The 14,740-nt window shown below is 47.8% G+C and overlaps 1 protein-coding gene across 4 annotated transcripts in view; it reads left to right on the top strand.

The window, feature by feature from the left end:
• Positions 1–14,740, top strand: part of ELF5 (E74 like ETS transcription factor 5) — a 43,753-nt gene extending 29,013 nt beyond the window's left edge. For 3 of the 4 annotated variants that reach the window (XM_036859190.1, XM_036859192.1, XM_036859191.1), the window contains exons 3-7: positions 2,610–2,843; positions 5,600–5,650; positions 10,658–10,726; positions 13,630–13,825; positions 14,216–14,740. In XM_036859190.1, coding sequence (XP_036715085.1) covers positions 2,610–2,843; positions 5,600–5,650; positions 10,658–10,726; positions 13,630–13,825; positions 14,216–14,312 — 647 coding nt within the window. In that variant the 3' untranslated portion in view covers positions 14,313–14,740. The remainder of the gene's footprint in view (positions 1–2,609; positions 2,844–5,599; positions 5,651–10,657; positions 10,727–13,629; positions 13,826–14,215) is intronic. The other variant, XM_036859193.1, reaches the window with a different exon arrangement.

Here is a 14,740-nt window from a genome sequence, read left to right as displayed (position 1 = left end):
TTTGCTCCAGCCAGAACTTGGCACGTGAAAGCACAGGGCAGATGGGGGAAGGGCCACCAGGTGTTCCCAGGAGACCCTGGCACCCCCAGCGGCTGATGGGGGCCCCTCCCCATCCAGCAGGTAGAGGCCACGACGTCAGCCTCCACCATCCTGGCCGGATATCAACTCTTTGACCCACACACATATAGAATTCTGATTAAAACTCTAAATTTAAACAAACCTGAGATCTGGGACCTGGGACCCTTTGCGGCAAAGCTGGCACCTGGATAAACATGTCCTCCAACAACAAAATACCAAAAAAAAATATTATGAGGGACTAAAAATAACTGCAGACATGTGCAGTTGGGGCAAATGATGAACAATGAGATACAAAAAGGCCAAAACCCAACCGCCACTTCTGAGGCGCTGGAGCAAAAGCAGGGTCCTACACATGATTCCTGCACTCAGCTCCACCAAGGGGGTGGGCCGATCACCTAAACCGCCCCTCCCGCCTGACCCACCAATTCGTCCCCACCCTCCCCCTGTTTAAGGGACCAGGTTGACCCTCCTCGGGGATCAAGCAAGGGCATCTGTTCTCACTCCCTCGTGCTGCAGCACAAGTCCCAAGAAAGCCTTGCCTGAATTCCTCGTCTGGCCTCTTATCAATTTCTATTGATTAAAGAGTCCAAGGACTCGAGTCTACAACAAACCTAGTGTTCAAGTTTGACCTCAATCCACTTCACGGTGGGAAAAGAGATTTCTGGAAGGCGTCTACGTTTTAGGGGGAAATCCGAGGAAGTAGAGCTGATGTAGATCAGGGCACATAGCAGCCTGGCCAACACACAGAGGGTGCTTAGGGGCAGAGAAGCCATCTCCCGCCTGGAATTAGAAGCGCCACAGTTCCTTTGGGGACAGGAGCAGCCAATGCAGCATTTAAAGGGGGAATCATAACAGCCTCGCTGCCGTGCGCTGTGGGGTGTAACTCGTGAGAGACACTTTCTGTTGTCCACACAGCCTGAGCCAGTCACCCCTGCCTGCTTCTGCTCCCTGCCTTTCTCCTCAGCCCTTCTCCTTCTCTCTGGCTCTGTGTCTGCCTCCACTGTCTGATCTCTTCTCTGTGCTGACCTCTGAGGACCAGCATGATGGAACGGAAAGAGTAATGGCTTTCAAGTTCAGACTGGGGTTCACATCCCACCTCTACCCCACACTGGCTGTGGGATCTTGGGCAAGACTGCCATGACTCTCAGGCTCCTCATCTGTGACCTCCTGGGGGACAGGGACCAAACCTCCCATTCATCATGAATTCTCAGCTCAAAATTTGTTGCTTCACAAATAGAAGGTGTTCAGTGGTAATCTTCTAGACTCTGTTCTAAGTACCTTAAATACTTTTACATGTATTAACTCATTTAATCCACAGACCAACCCTATGATGTAGGTGCTATCATTATCCCCATTTTACTGATGAGGAAACTGAAGCTTTTTGAATGAATGAATGAATGAGTACAATGGCAATGGCAAGAATTGTTTATGTCAAAGTACCTGACCAAGGACCTGGTACCTCACATCTTCCATAGCAGATCTGCCACCCTTTCGGTTTCTCCTGGCATTGGGACAGTCTGTTGAGCACCCATCTCTGCCCCTGGGTTAGGCACAGCCTCCTCTCAGCCTCCCAGACAGGATGGCACCCACCTCTGTCTGGGGCGTAGGGGCTTTCACTGAAGGAGTGAAGGGAATCTGCCCTCTGGATAGAAATTCCTCAAAACAGCTCCAAAAGCACAAGAACAACACTACAACCAACGCTTCCACCTCCCCCTTCCCCTGGAGGAGCCTGCCCTGGTCATCCAAGGTCTGCCAGATGCCTGGGCAACATTTCAGCAGCCCAAGGCCCTCAGCACAAGATGGCCAGGGGCAGCACACAAACCTACAGCCAGTGCTGGGCAGCTTTCCATAACAGCAGAGGCAATCAGATCAACCTCGGATGGTGCCTGGCAAACCACAGGCATTTGTTTGGGTTGGCCAAAAATTTCCTTGAGGTTTTTCTGTAAAATGGTGTGGAAAAACCCGAATTAACTTTTTGGCCAGCCCAATAATAAGTATTGAATTGATTGATAATTTTCTATGCACCATATAGTCTATGGGAGTTAACCACAAACTCCAGAACAGCCCTGTGAGTGGAGCATATTATCCCCATTTTACAGATGAGGAAACTGAGGCTTAAATGTCTATGGATCTTGCCCAAGTAGAAAGCAGCAGAACCGGGATTTGAACCCAGTCCTGTCAGGCTCTAAAGGCTATGCTCTTGATGTCCTGTTGTCTGAAACCAAATACCTGAAGGGACTTTTTCTTTCCTTCTCCCCTAGTTCCCCCCTTTCAAGGCGCTCCCTAGCCATGACCAGGTTTCTCGCCCCGTCATTCCCTCTTCTGCCAGTAAGGCCACTCATAGGATCCAGTCCCCCCTGGTTTTCGCTGCAGGACAGAAGGTGACCAGGACCCCAGCAGAGAAACCCAGGGCTGGAGGCCCCTCCAACTCATTGGACAGAGGATGAGGATGTTAGTAAAGGAGAGCCTCCTTCGAGGGACTTCTATTCCTCTCCTGGCTGTCATCCCTCACTTGTCTCTTCCTGGTGCAGCCTGTGACTCCTACTGGACGTCTGTCCACCCTGAGTACTGGACAAAGCGCCACGTCTGGGAATGGCTCCAGTTCTGCTGCGACCAGTATAAGCTGGATGCCAACTGCATCTCCTTCTGCCACTTCAACATCAGCGGCCTGCAGCTGTGCAGTATGACACAGGAGGAGTTCATCGAGGCAGCTGGTGTCTGCGGGGAGTACCTGTACTTCATCCTCCAGAACATGCGCTCGCAAGGTCAGTGCCAAGAGGGCTGGGCTTTGAGGACAGGGGCCCGGTATCGGGACCAAATGACCTCTGAGGTCCTTCCCTACCATATGACTCACATGGCGAAATGTTATTAGCTGCAACTCTCTGTTAAACCAAATCCCCTGCTAACCAGACCTTTCTGTACCCAGAAGCTCTAGCATGCTAGAATCAGAGATTGGAGGTAAAACAGAGTGAGTTACAAGGAAGCAAGCTGAGTACATTTTTTTAAAAAAAAGAAGAAGAAAGAAAGAAAAAGAAAACTAAAACACGTTCAAGGACCGCCCAGGAACCAGGCTGATACAACAAACTATTATGTTCATAAAGATTGTTAACCATAAAGGGTGGACAAAAAGAGACTTCTGGTTGACATTTTATTAAGCAGAAGGAGAAGAAAATTAACTAGACCCTTTCCCTTCCCTGTTTCCAGAGGAGTCCGACTAATTGCCATTTCCTTTTATCACATTCCTAATGGTCAAGGATCGAATGGCCGCAAGGTGGCCCCAGTAGCATTATTTAACACCAACATGCCCTGCAAGAGTAGAATGTTGCTGGACAGGTTTTTTAAACCCGGAAACATTTTTTGAGAACATACAATTCTGTATCCCCATATCACAGAGAAAGGAACTGAGGTCCTGAATGGTTAAGTGACTTTTCCAAGGTCACACGGCAAACAGGGCTGATTCATGGAAAGTCAGTACAAAGCAAGGACTGTGAGATCAGAAAGACCTTTGTTCCAACCCTGGCTCTCACACTTCAGAGCCGCAGGTCCTCTGGCAAATGGCTTAACCTCTCTGAATCTCCATTGTCTCGGCCTCTGTGGTGGGGTTATGATACACACCTCCCCGGGCTTCTTGACAGGATTCAGTGAAACATTATCTGGCACAGCAAATAAGGACACAAATACAATGAATGGCAACTGTTTTTGTCATGAATATAACCAAGATGGAGAAGTTTTTAAAAATAAAGAAACACATCTCAGCTCAATTTTAAGAAAGACCTTTCTAAAAGTTAGCACCTTCTTTTAAAAAGACGGCTTCAGGGGACTTGCCTGGTGGTCCAGTGGTTAAAGCTTCGCCTTCCAATGCAGGGGGTTTGGGTTCAATCCCTGGTCAGGGAGCTAGGATCCCACGTGCCTCGCGGCCAAAACACCGAAACATAAAACAGAGACACTATTGTAACAAATTCAATAAAAACTTTTAAAAAATGGTCCCCATCAAAAAAATCTTTAATTAATTAATTAATGAATTAAAAGGCAGCTTCAAGAGATACCTAAGGTAGGAAGCTCCCCGTCACTGGAGATAAGCAAGCAGTCTAATAGCCCCCTGCTTGACTGGGGTGCCGTGGCAGGGATTCCTATTTGGGCGGAAACCCACAGAGTACCTTCCAGCTCTATGATTCTTTGCCCTCCCCTTGATCTCCCCCATCACGGGTGCCTGAGAGCAGGAAAGCTAAGGATGGGGGGCTCTCAGGCACTGCTTGGTTTCTGCCCTGGGAGCCATAGCCCCCCTGGGGTGAGGAAGGGACAAACAGACCTGATGTCCATTGTTATCCAGTCTCTGCTTGATTATCGCCAGTGACAGTGACCTGCCAGGAGCAGTGGCCTCCACTCAGCGGGCCTTCCCTAAAAGGAGGCAAGTCTGAGCAAATCACAGAGGCTCAGGGAGGAGCTGGGGGCTCCATTCAGAACCATCCCAAGGGGACAGCATGAGGGCCCTGGTCGCTGGAAGGCGAAGTCGGCAGGAGAGGTGGAGGGCGGAGGTGGCTCTCCCAGCACAGCAGAGGAAGATCCCCCGTCACCCGCTCCTGTTCTCAGGAAGAGGGAAGAGAGTGCATGGCTGACCAGAACTAATCATTCCTAGAAACAACGGCCCTAGAAATCAAGTCACAACTCTGCCCTGTTCCTGTCTTCTCAGTAAATGGAAACTAGTCCTCACATTGGACACCAAGTTAGAAAGCAGATGTCCTTTGGCCTGAGCTGCTATGTGAAAATGTGATCTGAAACTCTTGATTCGCCCCACTCTTCAGAGACCACCAAGGTGCTGACCGTCTCCAGACTCCTCTTTAAATCCTCGTGTCGGGGTTCTGCATTTCTTGCAGCCTCCCGTGTCCATTTTCCTCTTTGACCCGCATGTAACAGGCGTTCAAATCCCCAAGGGATTAGAGATCACATCCCAGATCGTAGACTCTGAGAGCCAGCAGGGAGGGCAGGGGTGTTTTTGTCACATGTTGCCAGTAAGGAACACGAGCCCGGAGACAGGGTGACTGGGCAAGCCTACACAGGAGTCAGTGATCCAGCCCAGCTCGGAGCCCAGGCCTCCTGGTCCCAAGCCAGAACTCACTCCCAGTGCCCACTCAGAAAAGCCTAGAAGCTGCTGGGATGTGTGGCCCAGGGCTCTCTCCAGGTGGCCTTTAAAAACAAGGAGATTGAGGAATTCCTCGGCGGTCCAGTAGTTAGGACCCGGTGCTTTCACTGCCGGGGCCTGGTTCCATCTCTGATCAGGGAACTAAGACCCCGCAAGCCTCGCGGGGCAGCCAAAAAAAAAAAAAACAAGGAGATTACATCTCTCAGGGGTGGCTTCAGGGTGACCCTATAAAGGCCAGGTGGTCTCCAAGGTTCCTTCTGAAATAAAAGTACCCTGCAGAGGGCACGGTGGCTCTCCTTCTCCCCAATACCTCCCCTCCTGGCCTGGCTGGGGAAACCAGGACTGTATGCCATGGTTTGTGGATTTCTTTTTCTTTCCCAGGTTACTCCTTTTTTAATGACCCTGAAGAGACCAAGGCCACCATCAAAGACTGTAAGTAACTGAGTTCAAGCTGCCCGAGGCCGTGTTGAGGCTATTGTTGGGCACGTGGGCTTGATTGATGTTCTTGTGGGACCACACTCGACGTCTGATGACCTGAAACAGTAAAGGCTAGGAGAAGATGGCAGGAGAAACGCGGTGGACAGAGCATGGGGCTTCAGTCTGTGGCTTCCTTAACCTCTCCCAGACCCAGTTTCCTTGTCTATAAAATGGTGGGACACTCGCTGGGTTGTGAGGAGTTCAGGTAACAGTACATACAAAGTGCCTGGCCTGTGCCAGCAGTGTAGCTGCTCCAAATACTGGTACCCTTTAGCAATAATAATCATAATTACTAACCATTAGAGGCCTTGTGGTTGATAATGTCTGCAAAGAATCTGAGCTCACTAAGCAAGTCACGTTTATAATTATAAGGTAATGGAGGATTTCAAATGGCCTTGTTGATTCTGAAAATTAACACTCACGGTTTCACTTCTGCAGATGGGGAAGGTTTAAGAAAGGGAACTTTGGAGCTTTCATTTTTTAAAGATGATGATGATGATGATTGCTCTTAGTTACTGAGACCCAAGCCAAGGTCCTGGCCCAGGGGCCTGGCCAACTAGGATAAAGTAGCATCCTGCGGCTTCAAGCAGTGTTCCCATTCATCTTAAATAGCTATAAGATTAATAGCTATTGTTACGGTTTGTGAAGCCCTTACTATGTGCCCAGCGCAGTGCCAGGCCAAGTATTCTACCTACATTAACTTATTTAATCCTCATGATAACTTTGCTAGATAGTAATGTTATCCCCATTTGCATCTGAGGAAACTGGAGGTGCTGTAACTCACAAGTTACAAGTTATAAGTCAATGCTGAGCTGAGATTCCAACTCATCTTCTCAAAGTCTATGCTCTTATACGCCGTGTTCTTCACCACATGCCCACAGGTGCACACACACATGCTCGCACGCTCCCAGACCCTGCTGTTCACTCTGCTGTCCACTCAGTTGAGACCTAAGACTCAGGACTCCTCTGGGTCTGGGCCCAGCTCCACAATGGTTCGGAGAACAGGAGATTTTCAACTTAGTACCTGCTGAAGGCGCCCAGGCCTGACCAGCTAGGAAACCATCAGAACTGGCCCAAGTGAAGTACCCCAGCCCCTCTGCACTTGATCTCTCCTCTCCACACCCTCCCCACCTCCACCGCAGAAACACCAGAGGACAAAGCCTACGGGCCTGGCTTTGCTACTGGGCATCTCCTGCCCCTGGCACGGGGTGCAGGCTCTATGGCTGAATGCTAGCATCATGGGGACGTGCGTGTGATGAGCTCGATTCAGAAACTGCCACGCCAGCCTCCACCCAGCTTCTGGAGGACAGCAGACCACGATTTCAATCAACGACTGAGAACATATCCTTTGGCCACATTTTAACAGTCTCCAGTTTCAAAGCAACCAAACCTCTCCAAATCCCACAGACAGCAGAGAGCCCGGGCCCTGTCCCCACTCGCCCTGCGGCAGGCACAGCCCAGCTGCAGGGGCACATTGAAGATGAAGATCGTTGTGAGACAGGGAGCTGCCCCCCAGAACACTGTGGACCTCTGTAGAGAAGTTTGGGGGGGGGTGTTCAGGGTGTTGCTGCCGCCACCACCTCAGACTGACCTTGGGGACGTTTGGATCTGGGAAGCTGCCTCAACGTGTCCATGCACTGATGGCTTCAGCCCCGCTGCCCCCACTAACACCCTCACCCCACCACCCGCCAAGCAAGGCCTCCAGCCGAGCTGAGCCGTGACTACCCTCAGAGCCACCGCTGAGGACTAGGAAGAGATAAAACAGGGTTATTTATCTCTGGCAAGACCCACAAGGGGAAACCCCCACCATCCCCACAGCCCTGCCCCGTGCTGACCCATCCCGTGTTCATCTCATCAAGCCAAATCTCTTCCATCCAAAGCACACGGAGAAAGCATAAAAATTAAAAGGGTGACTCTTCCACTTCTTGCCATTTTGGCATTTCAGAGAAAGCTTGTTGTCTAGTCACCAGTTAATAATTCGCCTGTGTTTGTCTTGACGACTCCATTTGTTTTCTCTCTTCTTAAAAGATTAAATTAAAACAGTGGCCAGGTCTTCTCTGCAGGTGATGCCGCAGAGCGTGACATTGGATCAGATAGGAGGGCAGAACCCTTTCTCGGTCTTGATCAACCGGCCGTCAGCCCTGCTCACCTGCTCACCTGCATTCACCTCTCTCTACCTGGCGGCAACCCCACTGTCAGCTGATCTCACCTGAGCATTCATTGTGGCTTGGCCCGTGTGCATGGGCCCGTTTTCCCACATCAATACAATTCCAGGCTAAGGGTGGAGGAGAGGCCGAAGGGACCCCGAGAGTTGAAGTCACGCATTCGTGTCATTGTTTGTTCCAGAGAATGATGCACGGCAGTTATTAGAGCTGAGGGCCCTGATGCCGGGCTGTTCACATGCGATCTCAGCTCTACGTCGGGCAGGCACATGACCTGGATCGTGCTCCCCAGACATCGCCAGGGCTCGCTCCGTTCTGCTCAAGCATCTTCTTCTTCGAGAGCTTTCTCTGTTCACTCTTATTACAATTGCAACATCGCTCAGCCCCTTCACCATGACCTCTATTCTCCCACCCCGCTGCATTCCTCTCCATGGCATTTATCACCAACTGAAATAGGCCGTGTTTGTTCACTGGACGTTCCTTCCCACTTGGGTGCAAGTCCCCTGAGAGGAGAGCCTGGGACCTGTTTCGTGATGTCCCTCCCGTGCCTGCTGCAGAGAGCACACTGTGCCTCAGCACTTGTGAGCCCGTGAGTGAAGGACCTCCAGGGAGACCCCCAGCCACTCGACACCTCTGTTTTCTTATACGTAAAATGGGAGAGTAAAAAACGTGCATCATAAGGGTGGGCGAGATTGGGTGAGCACCTGGCAGTAGCAAACACTCAACAAACTTTAATAATTATTCTTTAAGTATCTATTGAACACCTGCCATGAAAGACATGCTGAAGCAGGAATTGTGAACATCTGCTTTGAAACGGAACTGCTCTGGGTTCAAGTCCTGGCTCCACCTCTCTGGATGGAATTCTTAAACCCTGTGGGCTTCAGCTGCTCCTCAATAAATGGAAATAGCAATTATACCACACAGGGTCGTGGCAGGTATTAAATGAGATACTGTGTGTGAAGCCCTTACAAGCACTTGGCACTTAGTAAGCGCTCCATTAATATCAGCTGTTAGTACACATGAACAACGGATGAGATGGGCCTCTACAGTAGAGGTATAAAGGGACCAGTGCTGGAACACTGAGGAACACGCAGGTGCTATGGGACAGAGAGGGCTCTAACCCAGAGGGTGAGTTCCGAGAAGACTTCCTGACGAGGTTTTGTGAGAATGGGGTCAGCTGGGTGGAAGTGGGGAGAGGGAAGCATGTGCAAAGGAAGCAGGAGAAAGTCAAGCCCCATTGGGACCATCTGACCCAAAGGAGGGACGAAGTTGGGGAGCAGCAAGAGATAAGCCTGGAGAACTGGGTGGAGGTCCATGTGTGAAAGGCCTGACTAACGTGGCAGCCTCTGCATGGGAGACCACAGGGCACCACTGCAGGATGTCACACCAGGGAGTGACAAGACCCACTGGCACTGAGACGGGCCGAGCTGGGCAGTGGTGTGGTACACAGGACACCATTCCCTCCATGGACAGCATACTCATTCTGTCATTCAGTAGTTATAGCATCATGTCCCTACAGCAGGGAAGGTGAGTATAGTGCCGTACAGTACGGTGGCTGCTCCACAATACTTACTGAGCAGCTACTATATGCCCAGCACTGTGTTAGGTGCTGGGGGATACAGGTGGGAACACAAATCCCTGCCCTCTAGTGGGGAAAGTCAGCCAGTGAGCAAAATAAATAAATATATAACATGTTCCATGGTGATGAATATGACAGCAAAAAATAAAACTAGCACATGGAGTGTTGAGTAGGGTGAGTGTGTGCGATTCCAGCTCAGGCAGTCAGAGAAGGCCTCACTGAGAAGGTGACTTTGAGCAAAGATGGAGATGAGGGCGTGAGCCCCTGGACATCCAAGGAAAGAGCACTGAGGGCAAAGGGAGCAAGTGCCCCAAGGCGGGATGTGTCCATGAGTTTCAGAAGGAGCCGGGAGGCCAGTGTGGCTGGAGCGGACTGGGCAAGTGGATGTGGAGGGCAGGGAGGGGTGATCTGGTACCACCTTTTATTTTTTAATTATATACACTTTGCAGCAATGTGAGTGTCTCAGGCTTACAGCGTGATTTCTAATTTAACTCGGCCTTGAGTTCACGCCTTGCTTTCTGCTCTTCGTAAGCTCTACTCTCTTTGCTTTTACCTGTGTCCCTTCTAGTCTGTTCTCCACACACTAGCCAGAGGGTTCTTCTTAAAAAGTAGACCTTGTTAAAGTCCTAAGTCTTCACTTTACTCTTTGAATAAAATCCCACGTCCTTACCATGAGCCCACGTGACCTGCTGGCAGGCCGGTGCCCCTACCGCCACGCCTGGGCACCCCACGGTCCTGCCTGGTCACCACGCTTGGATTTGCACATGCGGCTCCTTCCCTCTGGAACACCCTCCCACCTCCTGACATCAGCGTGAGTGTCTCCCTTCCAGGAGACTCACCCTGGCCACCCCATCTACAGCAGGTGCTTTCCTCTGCCTCGTTCTCTATCTAAGGCCTCCTTCCTTCGTAACACTTAACGCAATGGCGATTTGTGTTTCACTTGTATTTTCCTTGCCCAATATTCCTTAACGTCCAGGTGAGCAGGGACCAAGTCTATCTTGTTCACTTTCTATCTCCAGCTGAAAGCCTGGAACCTGGCACACAGTAGGGCCCCAGTGTTGAATACAAACACTCCTTAAACCTACTAATTATTCCCAAAGAGCCCAGCACGCTGTCTCCTACCACAAAGGTGTTCAATTAATAGTTGCTCATTTGGTGTGATTTGAGGTCGGAATGTGGCCTCCAGCTTCCTTCCTACAGCTGTAAATCGCTCTGTTGCAGACGCTGTTTCCAGTTGTTTGAAAACAAGTGGCATCAAAAGTCAAGACTGTCACAGTCATAGTCGAACAAGTAAGTATAAGAGATGCCATTTGTCATTGCTCATTTCTTAAAACCATTCATGAGACAAAGTAATCTACTTTAATAAGCTTTGAGACTCAGTGTTTGAGTGAGTCCCGTTATTTCCCAAAGAACATAGCAGAGAAATTGATGATTACCGTTATAAGTGTTATCAAAATCCAATTTCTTTCTTTTGACTTGGAAATGGTATTAGGAGAATTAATGTTCTAACCATGTTAAATTTCTGAATAAGGGTTTGTTTCTCCTGGTCCACTGTGAATACTTCTCACTGAAGTACTCAGGGATGATACTAAAGAAACCCCATGAGTTGGCAATTCTGTTAGCTTTCCCAGCTCTAAGATCTACCCAGGACAGGGTCAAGCCTGCTGGGCTTGGTTCTAACCATTTAACATGTATTAAATCATAATCCTCTAACCTGTGCTATGAGGTAGGTACTCTTATGTTGACTTAAAAAAATGCACAACATGGGAGTTGCGAGTTAAGTTTTGGGGGGGCAAAATGAGGACTGCAGCCCTGGAGACAGCGGTTCAGATAACTGAGAAACTGCTCCGAGGAGGTGAGGGGAGGAGCCAGGAGATACAGGAGTTTTGCAGCAAAGAGCAGGTAATCAGAAGGTCAGAAGATTATTGATTTTTGTTCTTTGTTTTTCTAACATCTTCATTGGAGTATAATTGCTTTACAATGGTGTGTTAGTTTCTGCTTTATTACTGGGCATATACCCTGAGAAAACCATAATTCAAAAAGAGTCACATACCACAATGTTTATTGCAGCTCTATTTACAATAGCCAGGACATGGAAGCAACCTAAGTGTCCATCGACAGATGAGTGGATAAAGAAGATGTGGCACATATATACAATGGAATATTTGCCATAAAAAGAAACAAAATTGAGTTATTTGTAGTGAGGTGGATGGACCTAGAGTCTGTCATAAAGATTATTGTTAATTAAAGAAAACCAAATATCTCAAGTTAAGGAATTCAGCGCTTTTCTAGGTATGGGAAGATGCAAGCGTCTGGGCTCAGTGAAATCATTCCTTTGATATGCACCTCAGCTATCTGGGGCCAGTATCCTGTATTTTCACATCCTGAGTTTCCTCAGGGCTCACCGTGGGGAGTGGCTGCAGTCTGATGGCTGCTAGATGGCAGGGGTCCTTTTCAGCACTGAGTTACCTCAGGACTCACCGGCTCACATTGGAGGGTTGCAATCATTGATGACTGTGACATCTTTTGTTTATTGATATGGCAGGAAATATTCCATTTGTAAATATTCCATTCCATTTATAAATATTCCATTTATCACTTACTAACTCATTTTAGAGAGAAGATAACTAGAGAGATTTGGTTACAGAGCTAGAAGAGGTGAATTCAGGACCCAAACCCAGCCAGTCAGGCTCCAGAGCCAGTCTTAACTATGATACAATGGAACAAGAGAAATACCAAACAACCCAATCCAAAAATGAGCAGAAGACCTAAATAGACATTTCTCCAAAGAAGATATACAGATTGCCAACAGACACATGAAAGAATGCTCAACATCATTAATCATTAGAGAAATGCAAATCAAAACTACAATGAGATATCATCTCACACCGGTCAGAATGGCCATCATCAAAAAATCTAGAAACAATAAATGCTGGAGAGGGTGTGGAGAAAAGGGAACACTCTTGCACTGCTGGTGGGAATGTAAATTGATACAGCCACTATGGAGAACAGTATGGAGGTTCCTTAAAAAACTAAAAATAGAACTACCATACGACCCAGCAATCCCACTACTGGGCATATACCCTGAGAAAACCATAATTCAAAAAGAGTCATGTACCAAAATGTTCATTGCAGCTCTATGTACAATAGCCAGGACATGGAAGCAACCTAAGTGTCCATCATCGGATGAATGGATAAAGAAGATGTGGCACATATATACAATGGAATATTACTCAGCGATAAAAAGAAACGAAATGGAGGTATTTGTAGTGAGGTGGATGGAGTTAGAGTCTGTCATACAGAGTGAAGTAAGTCAGAAAGAGAAAAACAAATACAGTATGCTAACACATATATATGGAATCTAAGGGAAAAAAAAAAAAGGTCATGAAGAACCTAGTGGCAAGACGGGAATAAAGACACACACCTACTAGAGAATGGACTTGAGGATATGGGGAGGGGGAAGGGTAAGATGTGACAGGGTGAGAGAGTGGCATGGACATATATACACTACCAAAAGTAAAATAGATAGCTAGTGGGAAGCAGCCGCATAGCACAGGGAGATCAGCTCGGTGCTTTGCGACCACCTAGAGGGGTGGGATAGGGAGGGTGGGAGGGAGGGAGACGCAAGAGGGAAGAGATATGGGAACATATGTATATGTATAGCTGATTCACTTTGTTATAAAGCAGAAACTAACACACCATTGTAAAGCAATTATACTCCAATAAAGATGTTAAAAAAGAAAAAAAGAGAAATACCAGTTTTTCATGCAAAACATAATTGTAGGATTAGTCCAGCCAGACAGTTGTAGCTATGGGATCTCAGTACAACCATACTGCTTTTCAGAAAGAAGAATGAAAACATCATTCGACTGTCATTTCATTAATTCCATAAGAATTAGTTGGTAGTTCCATAGAGCAGGGAAATTTCGTGAGCCAGTGTTGCTGGTCGATGTAAATAGGATGTCTCTGTGTGTGTTTTGTAATTACTTTAGTAGAAGAGGACATTTCACAGCTAGGTATGGTTCCCAGTAGAAGAGGACATTTCACAGCTAGGTATGGTTCCAAGTAGAGCGCTCGGTCATCACTTTGGGAAATAACCATGAAGGAGCATTTCTCATGGGTTCATGAGAAGTTGTACAACTCTTCAATTTTTCTGTTTTAATTTTTAGCTAACTTTTTTTCCTTCCCTAAAGGCCTCCAGAGCTCTCACCTATGGGAATTTGTGCGAGACCTGCTTCTATCTCCTGAGGAAAACTGTGGCATTCTGGAATGGGAAGATAGGGAACAAGGTATTTTTCGGGTGGTTAAATCAGAAGCCCTGGCAAAGATGTGGGGACAAAGGAAGAGAAATGACAGAATGACGTATGAGAAGTTGAGCAGAGCTCTGAGGTAAGTGAACAGCACGAAATGCCGTGAGCCTTCAGGCAGAGTTATGTCAAAAGTGTCATGAGACAACACTTCGGCTCTTAGGTACAGGTGGGATTAGGGTTTGTAAACTGACACGCCATCCTTTCCATTCTTGGCAGTGTTCCCCGGGGATCACTCTGAAACCAGGCTATCAGACACACACACACACACACACACACACGTTTTGAACCAGATGTGGTGAGGTTCAATCTTCAAGATGACTGGGAAAGGTTTAAGTGTAAGTTGATAAGAGGGTGTGAAAATACCAGGGTAACCAAAGACCAGCCTGTCACCTGAGAGGAATGAGGAACGTGCTGTTGTTTTCCCAGGGTATGAACCCTCCTCATGTTCCTCTTCTGCTGTCTTTCACAGGTACTACTATAAAACAGGAATTCTGGAACGGGTCGACCGAAGATTAGTATACAAATTTGGAAAAAACGCACACGGGTGGCAGGAAGACAAGCTATGATCTGCTCCATCATCAAGCTCATTTTATGGATTTCTGTCTTTTAAAACAATAGATTGCAATAGACATTGAAAGTTCACTTTTTTAAAAGCCTGCAAACGTGCTGATAAAATTTCTCCACATCTCAGCTTACATTTGGATACAGAGTTGTTGTTGTCTACTTGGGGGTGATGACAGCAACCCTTAAGAAATTCCTTTTTTTTTTTTTTTTTTACCCGAGGGGAGGAGGGGATGATCTTTTGTGGTACCCTGATCAAACATCACTTCCCTAATGAAGAGTTGCAGAACCACAATGCCCCGTGCCATCGTGCTGCTCAGAGAAAAAGGATCCAGTTCTGCCATTAGAGGCTCATCCGGTGCTCCCATTCCAAAGGCTCAAAAGTTTTCACATAGTTAACTCTGTGGCAGCTCACAAAGCAAAAAAAAAAAAA

The sequence above is a fragment of the Balaenoptera musculus genome, chromosome 8 (assembly GCF_009873245.2).
Source record: "Balaenoptera musculus isolate JJ_BM4_2016_0621 chromosome 8, mBalMus1.pri.v3, whole genome shotgun sequence".
Classification (NCBI taxonomy): domain Eukaryota; kingdom Metazoa; phylum Chordata; class Mammalia; order Artiodactyla; family Balaenopteridae; genus Balaenoptera; species Balaenoptera musculus.
Note: the sequence above shows the minus strand (reverse complement) of the source record. Positions and strands in the feature narration are given on the sequence as shown.